This window comes from Ipomoea nil, unplaced genomic scaffold (assembly GCF_001879475.1).
Source record: "Ipomoea nil cultivar Tokyo-kokei standard unplaced genomic scaffold, Asagao_1.1 scaffold2845, whole genome shotgun sequence".
In the NCBI taxonomy this organism is placed as follows: Eukaryota; Viridiplantae; Streptophyta; class Magnoliopsida; order Solanales; family Convolvulaceae; genus Ipomoea; species Ipomoea nil.
In genome coordinates, this window is record NW_017619273.1 from 956,170 (window position 1) to 967,531 (window position 11,362).

The 11,362-nt window shown below is 34.4% G+C and overlaps 1 protein-coding gene across 1 annotated transcript; it reads right to left on the minus strand.

The window, feature by feature from the left end:
* Window positions 1–20: 20 nt before the first annotated feature.
* On the minus strand, window positions 21–8,916 carry LOC109160136 (calmodulin-3-like). Its single transcript, XM_019308318.1, has 3 exons — window positions 8,762–8,916; window positions 7,905–8,274; window positions 21–259 (listed from the first exon to the last, which is right to left on the minus strand). The coding sequence occupies exons 1-3, from the start codon at window positions 8,838–8,840 to the stop codon at window positions 148–150; spliced, it is 561 nt and encodes a 186-aa protein (XP_019163863.1). The 5' UTR covers window positions 8,841–8,916; the 3' UTR covers window positions 21–147.
* Window positions 8,917–11,362: the final 2,446 nt, after the last annotated feature.

An 11,362-nucleotide genomic window follows, 5' to 3' on the forward strand; every position in this document is an offset into this window, starting at 1 on the left:
TTCTCATGGCTTTTGCGGTGTGCATTCAATGGAGTATGAAATCCATTTATATTATAATGTATGTATACATCATAACATTATTTGAGACGTAGCACATGTTACAGACTTTTCAAGCCTTGAACATAAAGTGAAAATATGCAATGAAAATTACAGAATTGTACACTCACGAACACGTTCCCATTTGCGAGTTTTCTTGCCATTGCCATTGCCATTTCCTTTGTAGCTGTGGTCTTTACTTTCCACACCCCCCAGTCGCCTTCTGTACATTGTTGCAACATTTATATGTACCAGTCATTAGTTCATTTTTATAGTTAAATTTATTTATACTGTTACTATGGTTCTTAGGCTGCTGATATGAAATAATCTAACCTGCAACATTTCATTTGAAATGCCTGAAATAAGGCATTGGCATGTTTTGCAGTATTCAAGTGTCGGCTTATATTTCCAGTAAAATGTGCTTATCATAGTGTGTGTGTGTTTTTTTTTTCCTCCAAATTTTATAGGAAAAAATTAGCGATATTAGTCCTTGACTATATAATATATTCTTTTTGTCTTATTTTGAGTGATAATAGTAAACAAAATAAGTAAAATGAGATAAATTAGAGTAGTTTTTGTCTTGTGTTTTAATTCTTGATTTTTTAAAGTGAGGCAGTGATTTAACCCGTGGATAGACAATGAACGATAATGAGTTCTACTCTATGAACTTTTAAATTCTATTCTCACTTTTATTTTCTGATGTGTCAAACAAGAATAGATTATTTTCATTAGGTGGGTCTTAAGAAGAATATTACATTAAGAATTTGGAAGTGAGAAATTTGATGCTTTAAGTAGTTTTTGACTGTCTGAAAACTGATTTCAAAAGTTATTTACCAAACATCAATTCTTTAGTTAAAACAATTAAAGTAGGTGAAAAATAAAAAACTGTACCAAAAAGTCATTTACCAAACATGGCTAAAAAGATTTTTTTTTTTTTTTAATAAATGTATATATCAATTCATAATATTTTAATAATCAATTTTTGGACTTATAAACAATTTATATTATATATAAAGTATGAAAAATTATAAAATTTAGTCCCTAAGTTATAATATAAAGTCGGTGTAACTTTTGTTTTTAATTAGTATGCAGTTGCAGTAGTATTCTCTAATTAGTCACTAAGGTAGTATATTTAGTCCTTATATTTGAAGGTTGATGTTATTTTGAACTAAAAAATCTACACTTGTTTTTTGCATGAGTTGTGATAAAGGACTAATTAGTAACTTTTGGATATTGTAAGTAATTTTTTTTTTTTATAACTATTAACAATTTTAATTATCATAAGTAATTTTTTTTTTATAACTATTAACAATTTTAATTATCATATTATGAATATGCTAAATTTCAGCAAATGCTCTATGAGTTAATTTCTAAAATGGTCCTTCGATTATAGCATTTTTTAAAATTGGTTCTTTGATTTTTAATTGCACCTAAAGTGGTCCTTCGACTATTGAATTTTAAGTTAAAATGGTACTTTGTTCATTTTGGTGTTAAAATGAGGGGTAAAATTAGTAAATTTAGGACTTTTACTATAGTCAAAGAACTATTTTGGGTATAATTAATTAAAAGTCAAAGGATCAATTTGAAAAAATGCCATACTCAGATGATCATTTTAGGAATTTTCGATCTCTTTATAGTTCAAACTAGGGATGGCAATTGGTCGGGTGTGGGTCGGGGAGGGCTACATCCATCACCCGACCCACCTTATATTTTCTCCACCCACCCCCACCTCCAACCCGCATCGGGTGGACTTTTTCAGAATCCACCCCCACCCCCACCGGGTGCGGGTGGCCCACTACGGGTACCCACCATTTATCATCTTATTATGTTTTTCAAAAAATAATATTTAAATTATTTACACATAATAAAAAAATAAAATCCATTAGTGATACTAAAACATAAATAATGGAAATATTTAAATATAATAACTAAATTGTTAATTTTTAAAAATAAACTTAGTAGTTTTGATATAAAAAATAGTAAAAAGATACACGGAGTTATATAAACTATTATAAATAACTACATACTAGTATTTATTTTACTATTATATATATATATATACACACACACATGGTGGGTCGGGTGGGGTTCTAGGCGGGTCTTGTACATAGAACCCGAATCCAACCCGACCCATCGCGGGTTTTCTTTTTTAAGACCCACCCCGACCCACCACCCACCATCACCCAAAAAACCCGATCCATGCGGGGTGGATTCGGGTGGATATCCACGGGTCGGATTGAAATTGCCATCCCTAGTTCAAACATGATTTGTACTCATTTTGATTAAAAGGCGTTGATCTTGTACTTATTTTCATTTTCTAAATAAACAATCTTTTTACTTTAATTGTTAGCTAGAAAATTATTTTTTAAAAAAATAACTTAGAATAATAATTTTAATTATTAGCCTAGTACTTATATATAGTTGACAAACTAACATTAACATTATGTATTTCGAATTTTGAATTTTGAATTTCTATGATCATAAATATGCATATATATATAATGATAAAATTATTGTGAAAAATTACAATCGTACTAAATGGACCACAGACATAAACCATTGGTTTATAGGGGCAGTTTTGGTCAAGGCAAAAAATAAAATTCAAAACGTGATAAAAGAATATTTATAATAAAATATGAAATGGTTGGAACAAATTGTATATCACCGCTATTAATATTATATTTATAAATATTTTTTAATTTAATTAGATCAACTCTAAGTATTTTATATTAATTTAAATAAGATAATACATAATTGAAACTTTTAGATTATATTAACTAGATAGTTCATAAAAATGAAATTCTTTTAAAATATTAACTAGATAGTTTAAATTGGTCCTTTGACTTTTAATTGCACCAAAAGTAGTCTTGGATGCAATTAGAAGTCAAGGAACCAATTTGAAAAAAGATCATAGTCGGAGGATTATTTTGAGAATTAATTTTTAATTCAAAATTGACTGAATCATCCATGAAAATAATTTAACGTGTAGTAAAAATTTGTTGAGTTTTTTTTAAAAAGAAAATCAATTTGAAAATACAATCATACCCTTTCTATATTAGAGTTGTTTAGATTTTTATCAAAATAACTTCATTTATCGTAATAAAGATTAAATATGCTACCTTAGTAACTAATTAGAGAGTATTTTTACGAAATTTATGTTATTTATCAACGAAAATTACACATCTTATAAGTTAAGGACTTGAATTATAATTTTCCCCATAAAATATATAATGCAAGTGTTTAAAAATGTCACTTTACGCTAGTGTTGCAAAAATGCCAAATAAGCATCGATTAATCGGGGCCTAGATGCTAGGTGTTGGTTGGCCTCCTAGCGTATCACCATAACCGGTGGTCCAAGCTACTGGCTGGTTAGACAGTCGGCTAGGTCGCCGCTTAGGCGCTTATTGCCTAGGCCTTTTCTAGGCGCCGATCAGGCCTCCTAGGCTCTGACTAGGCCACCTAGGCACCGTCTAGGTCGCCTAGTTGGCCGATTAGATATTATTTCTTTCTTTTTAAAATGAGTTATTTAACTCAAAACGATATCGTTGAGCGAAATAATTTTAAATTGTTCAAACTCTAGGTTTTTTTAGATTAATATTTGATATTTTAGTATTAACTATTAAAGTATTAAATAGTTTATAATTATCAAGTATTAAAAAATAAAAAAATTTAACAAATTTTTAAAAAGAATACATGGGCTAGCGCCCATGAGCTCCCGAAGAGCGTCTAACGATTTTTTCAATCATTTTGTATGCTATATTTAATAGATGTATAGGAATTTTTTTTCCATCATTTTTGTGTATATACCACCTAGAACTAGAATAAAATGGGCACGAACATATTCTGTCTACTTTATCCTTATCTTTTCATTTTATAAGAATGACTAAAGGGGAACGTAAAGTAATCTCTCATTCTATTCAGAAAAGAAGAAGAAGAAGAATATGCTACACTATTAAAAAGCTACATGTTCAAACCATGAAGTATGAATATGCTCTTTCCATTACAAAAAAGAATATGCTTTAAAAAGAGGAAGACATAGTGATTCCTTGTAAAAGTTTTTTTTTTTTCTTATCATAATTAAAAATTAAGCATGTGCTGTATAATTCACATATTTATGGATTTTTTTTTTAATTTTAAATAATAAATAATAAATATAAATATTTGTGGATTTATATATTATAAATCACAAATGCCTCATGAATAATAATGAAAAGCAAGCTACTCATAAAGGAATCCGTCAAATAGACCACTCAACTGCGCACCAAATTGGAATTGGACCATCGAACTCAAAAAGAATGCAATTGGGTCCCTAAACAACGCACATGCATGCAATTCCATCCAAATTGACTTGTTTACTGGAAAGGTGGTTACCGAATTTTTAAAAATATTTTTAAAATAATTTTAAATTAAAATTAAAAAAATAAAAATAAAAAATCCTTTGTCTCCGGCGGAGACGAAGGGGTGGCTTTGTCTTGGGCCGTCTCCCCGACCATGGAGACGGCCTGAGACAAAGCCACCTTCGTCTCAGACCGTCTCCATGGCCAGGGAGACGACCTGAGAGTTGCCTGCCACTTTATCTCCGCCAGAGACGAAGTGGCGGCTTCGTCTTGGGCCGTCTCCCCAGCCATGGAGACGGCCTGAGACGAAGCATCTTTCGTCTCAGGCCGTTTCCCCAGCCAGGGAGACGGCCTGAGACGAAGATCCTTTCGTCGACGTAGTTTTTTTTTTTTTTTTTTTTTTAAATTATTTAAAAAAATATTTTAAAATTCAGTAACCGTCTCTTCAGGTAAACAGGTCATTTTTGGATTGAATTGTATGAGTTTGCGTTGTTCAGGGACCCAATTACATTCCTTTTTAGTTCGATGGCCTAATTGCAATTGAATGCGCACTTGAGTGGCCTATTTAACCCTTATTCCACTCATAAATAATGAAAATTTAAATTTTACTTATGAAATTAACTTATTGAGATTTGCACATTATATCGTGGATCATGGCGTGGACCATGGTCTATCATTCACATTGTGAACACTAGTACGTCTAGATTATATACATACAATATGTATTTTAAATTAACATATTATGCATATTCAGTTAAAACTAAATGTACCTAATATGTTAATTGTACATAATATGAACTGTATATACATAATTTAGACTAAGTTCTACAATGTTAATGGTTGAACCTAACTTGGAGAATTTCTACGCATAATACTTGGAGACTAACTTTATTTGGAAGTGACCTTGATATTAAAAGTGAAAACAATTCTATACTGGACTATTAAGCATATATAAATTAATGGAATAAGGGTCAAATAGGCCATTGAATTGTACACGATAATGCAATTAGGCCACTGAACTCAAAAAAACTACAATTAAGTCCCTAAACTAACTTATTTCAAACAATTTGTCCAATTTACAGGTTTTTTCCCTTTTCTAATAGGTCACCTAATTAAAAAAAATTTAAAAAATAATTAATTAAAATAAACTAAAATAAATATATATTTTTTGAAAAAAACATAGCCTCCGCCGGAGTAGCCAGTAGAGGCCGGAGCTGGCAGCGAGCAGGTCGCCGTCGGAGACTTGGAGTTTGCAATCGGCAGTTCCGCACTTCCGCTTCGACTTCGCAGAGAGACCGGGAGAACTGGAGAAGACCAAACCTCACTGGCAGGTCGCCGGTCGCTGGTCGGAGACTCGGAGTTCGCAGTCGGCAATTCCAGCGTTCCGCACTTCCATCTTCCGCTTCGCACAGTTTGCAGTTCGCAGAGAGGAGAGATAGAGGTCCAACAAATCCTGGAGATTGATGGAGCAGATTCTGGCAATGAATTTGTTGTGCTTGACTACGTTGAAGATATCTACAAATTCTACAAGCTCTCAGAGGTCCAACAATGGCTTCTCCTCCTTTCACTTTCCCAATTTTATATAAAATAATGTATATTTGACCGATCTCGAATCAAGCTTTTTATCGAGCAGCTTGTGAGCGGCTTGACTGGCCTGAAAAGATTACTTACATGGTTTCTGATTTTCTGTGTGATTTAGGAAGAAGGTTGAGTGGGGGATTACATGGCGGCTCAGCCAGAGAACAACGCGAAGATGAGAGCTATTCTTGTGGATTGGATGGTGGAAGTTCACCGGAAGTTTGAGCTCATGCCGGAAACTTTCTACCTTACGGTTAACCTGATTGATCGATTTCTTTCGATGAAGACGGTTTCCAGGAAGGAGCTTCAGCTGGAAGGGATAAGCGCGATGCTGATCGCCTGCAAGTATGAGGAAATCTGGGCGCCGGACGTGAACGATTTCATCATGATTTCCGACAACGCGTATGTTAGGAGTCAGGTTTTGGCCATGGAGAAGACGATTCTCGGGAAGCTGGAATGGTACTTGACGGTTCCGACGTCGTACGTTTTTCTGGTGCGGTACATCAAGGCGGCCGCAGGCGGCGGCGCGGATGATGGAAAGGAGATGGAGAACATGAGCACCTTCGCAGAGAGTGAGAGACAAAGAGAAGGCGTGTGAATTTTTTTTAATTAATTATTTAAAAAAAAATATTTAGTTGGGTGACCTGTTAGAAAGGGTGAAAACCTATAAATTGGACAAATTGTTTAAAATGGGTTAGTTTAAGGACTTAATTGTAGTTTTTTTGAGTTCTGGTCTAATTGCATTATCGTGTGCACTTCAATGGCCTATTTGACCCTTATTCCTAAATTAATATATGGTTGAATTCTATATGTTATCAATTTACATTTGTACAATTGAAACTTTCAAACAAAAAAGACGAATATAAATGGGGAAAAGAAAATAATGCAAAAAATGGGAAAGTAAATGATGGGGGAAATTTTCCTTTACTATGCCACCCACGAGAGATAAAATCTAGCCTATCTCTCACTCCTAACACATGTATCCTATCACTTTTAAAAGAAGATCAGAATCTCTATGGAATCCATATTTTGGGGTTAAGCTTAAATGGAAAAATGGAATCCTTGAGATCGTTAGTTGTCAAATAAGGCAAAAATGTTGTATTAGTGGTTTTAATTTTATTAAAAACGTGTAGAGGTTAGTTTCTTTAATAAATTTTAAGACGAGTCATGTTAGATTCTCTTGTTAAAATCATTACCTATATTTACTTAGTCATGAATTGTTATCATCAGAAATGCTTTAATTTTTAAAGTTTGATTGATTGAACTGTGGTGGGGTATTGATACAATCATTATGTTGTGCAACCATGTGCACCATGCATGCGAACGACGCCGTTTCACTATGGTGGAGTAACGGTGCCGTCAGTGGCACCATTTAATTCCACCAATCAATTTTTTTATTTTTTTAAACTCCAATTGACGAGATTTTCACCATTTTCGGTGTCGATATATAGTTCATTAATTATGGATATATAGTTCACTAATTCTGGATATATAGTTCATTAATTCTGGATACATAGTTCACTAATTCTGGATCTATAATTCATTAATTCTGAATTTATAGTTCATTAATTTTGAATATATAGTTCATTCATTCTGAATAAACAGACGCAGCGAACTACCATAAGCCAAAACAAAGTACTAGTAGCCTGTGTGGATATATAATTCACTAATTCTGGATATATAGTTTATTAGTTCTGGATATATAGCACAACATATCGCCGTTAACGGTAATCGAAAATGATGTTTTTTTTTTTTTTAAGTCGAACGCGTCGTTTTTAACGACGTCGTTTTTGCAACCGTGTGCACCACGGCATAATTTGCATGTATTGACCTGATTCTTTTGATATTATATTTTACCTTGTAAAGAATTACGGGTATGTAAAAAATAAATTTTGATTGTATTAAACCCTAGCTAATAATGAGTTAATGAAAGTAAAGAGTTTTGGATCTTACTTGGACATCATGACCTTGACAAACTCGTGGTAATCGATCTGGCCATCGTTGTCAACATCGGCCTCCTTAATCATCTCCTCCACCTCTTTATCACTCAATCTCTGCCCGAGATTCTTCATCACCTGCCGGAGTTCGTCGGGGGAGATGACGCCGTTGTGGTCCTTATCGAAGATCCGGAACGCCGCCTTGAATTCCTCCTCCGCCTCGTTATCCTTCAGCTTCTTCGACATTAGCCCAAGAAACTCATTGAAGTCTACTGTCCCACTCCCATCATCGTCCACTCCTCTGATCATTTCTTTCAGCTCTGCTTCCGTCACTACTTGCCCCAATGATCTTAGCACTATTCCAAGCTCTTGGCAAGTCACTTGCCCTACCACAGCAATCAATTCTCAATATCTTATTGATGAATATATTAGGAATGGGTTCGGGACGACCTGACACGGGAGGAGATTTCGCGACACGAGAGACCAAGGGCAAACCCCGGCACGGGTTGACCTCGGCCAAGGTCGATCGACCCCGCCTAAGGTTAGAGTCGACCCGGTTAAGGTTACAAGTTCAAAGGTGATTTATTAGCAATGTTGAAAAAATCCTTAGGCGCCCTCTAGGCGTCTGGGGTTCGCCTAGCCCTCCTAGAGTGCCTAGGAAGCTGACCGCCTAGCGCCTAGGCGCGATTTTTGCAATAGTGCTTATTAGTTTATTGGTTTAAGTTGGTCACCTATAGACAACCTATACTGATTTATCTTATTGTAGTCTTTTGACAACTAAAATCATAAGGTAGGATTTACCCGTTGAACATTGATAATGGCTGTGGGTTTTCTTTCTTAGTAAAAGAAAAAGAAAAACACTAAAATTTTTACCATCTCCATCTTTGTCAAAGAGGCTGAAGGCTTCTCTGTACTCAGCTATCTGATCTGCAGTGAGGTGGCTCGCCGCCATTGTTGGAGAGAAGAGAGAGAGAGAGGGGGTTTAATTTGTGGTAATTACAAACCTTTTAGTTTGGGATGTGGGCTTGTGCATATTTATAAATGTAAAGGTGCATTTGCATGGCATGGCATCTGATGCTTTTCTTTATCTTCATCAAGGGATCAAATCCTTTCTCATCTTTTCGCACTAGCTTTGCTTCTTGGAGTGGACCTTTGCTTGCAATGCAAGATTCATTTCTTAGCTATATCACCCAACTCACATATTAGGTCAAGTATAGCATCTTGCCATTGAAAATGGCATTAGTTGTCTAGAAATAAAGTTATGCATTCACAATTAGCGATAACTTTTGTTATAGTAGTAAACACAAAAGGTTATCTTGTGAAAAACACGTTATAGGCTGTTTAGTTGCAATGAGAGAATTAGGGACGAATGAATTCAAAAATTGTAATTCCGTGGTAAAGGAATAATGTAGAAATAAAGTAAGAATTCAAATTCCATTGTTTGGTAAATAGGAGTAGAATTACTATTAATTTCAATTATAGTGTGATATATATATATATATATATATATATATATATATATATATATATATATATATATATATATATATATATTAGCGTTCTAGTGAGAACATGTGCTTAGGTGAGAACATAAGAACACATCATGTGCATCCATCTAATATTTTTTAATGGTGTAGATTAGATTAAGTGTGTGCGAACGCGCATTAAATGTGTGTAATCGCGTTTGCACACATTTAATGTGCGTTCGCACACACTTAATCTAATCTAGACCATTAAAAAATATTAGATGGATGCACAAGATTTGTTCTCACGTTCTCACCTAAGCAGGTGTTCTCATATGATCTTTTATATATATATATATATATAGGCTTCGAATCTGGTGGAACCCATATACTAGATGAGATCATGAGATCTCATGATATCCATTGATTTATTTTCCATAAATGGTTGAGATTATAAGAGATTGTCAAAGTAATTAAGGATATATTTAAATTAAAAGGATTAAATAGTAATTGTAGATATATGTTTAATTATGGATATAATTCAATTGGAATCTTAAGCATTATATTAGGGAGACTATGAATGGAAATTGATATTTTAAATTATTAGGGACCCTATCAATGGTAATAATTAATTATATTTTGTACATCTGAATTTTTAAATTATGGGAAATTTTACGGTGGTGTGTGCGTGGGTGTGGAATGGTGTGTGCGTTATATAGTTTGCCATGGTGTATACCTCCTGTTACAGAAAATCGCACATGCCATTCCACACCCGCGCACACACCATCGTAAAATTTTCCACAATTAAAAAAAACACAACAAGCCCAATACTATATCTACTACGCACTGATTATCTACTCGAAATTCAAACGCCTATACCCAAATTAGATTCGTATATTTTTGTTTTCTTTTGGATACGTTTCGCACACGCCCGAAACTAGTAACACACAAACCAAAATGTACATGTCTGTATCACGAAATGCACATACCAAAACGCATAATTTTATGAAAAAAACCATCATGCCATGATGTACGAGCCCTGTTACAGTAAAACGCACACACCATTCGACACCCACGCACACACCGCCGTAAAATTCCAAAGAAAATCACTAAGAGAGATAAATATTGATTAAGGAGAGCTGAAATAACGCTACAAATCTTTATAAACATGGAAATAAATGAAATGAAAAATAATAAATATAGTGCTTAAGGACAAAAAGACCCATGCTTCATCTAAAATCAGTATAACATGGGATCCAAGTGGTAATCAATCTGAATCGTCAAAAAATTAAAATCAACGATCAGGGAGTGTGCTCACGGGCTCGGCTGACTTGGGGGTGTGCACCGGATTCAGAATCTATATATATATATATATATATATAGGTTCAGGTTCAGGTGCATTTAAGTGTTTCCCGTGTGGTTGTGCGAGTGACTAATGTGCGCGAGTTTTGTACTTAATGTGCAATAGTCTTGTGCTTAATGTGCGTGAGTGTGTAATGTTTAATGTGCGTGAGTCTTGTGCGTAATGTGCGTGAGTTTTGTGCTTAATGTGCGTGAGTGTGTACTTAATGTGAGTTGTTGAAACTTTGAAGTGCATGAGTTTTATGCTTAATGTGTGTGAGTTTTGTGCTTAATGTGCGTGAGTCGTGTGCTTAAGGTGCGTGAGTTTTGTACTTAATGTGCGTGAGTGTGCACTTATGTGAGTTGTTTTTAAAACTTAAGGTGCGTGTGTTTTTGTGCTTAACATGCGTGAGGCTTGTGCTTAACATGCGTGAGACTTGTGGTTAACATGCGTGAGGTTGTGTTCTGAAGGTGTTTTGTTTGTGTGCTTAATGTGCGTGTGTTGTGTACTTAAAATGCGTTATATTAATGCTTAACGTGCGTCCACCCGCACAACCGCACGGGAAGCCTCAAATGCACCTGATCCCTTCCCTATATATACAAATTGAAGGTTGTATGACTAAAAACAACATACAGAAGATCATATATCTGTCCAGACAAAATGCAACAA

What these genes read in the sequence shown, in the direction of transcription:
- LOC109160136 (XM_019308318.1), bottom strand. Translation starts at nt 8,840, where the DNA reads ATGGCGGCGAGCCACCTCACTGCAGATCAGATAGCTGAGTACAGAGAA. An exon ending in CTTTGACAAAGATGGAGATG is followed by an intron (nt 8,275 to 8,761) that starts GTAAAAATTTTA and finishes TTGCTGTGGTAG; the next exon opens with GGCAAGTGACTTGCCAAGAG. An exon ending in GTCAAGGTCATGATGTCCAA is followed by an intron (nt 260 to 7,904) that starts GTAAGATCCAAA and finishes AACAATGTACAG; the next exon opens with AAGGCGACTGGGGGGTGTGG.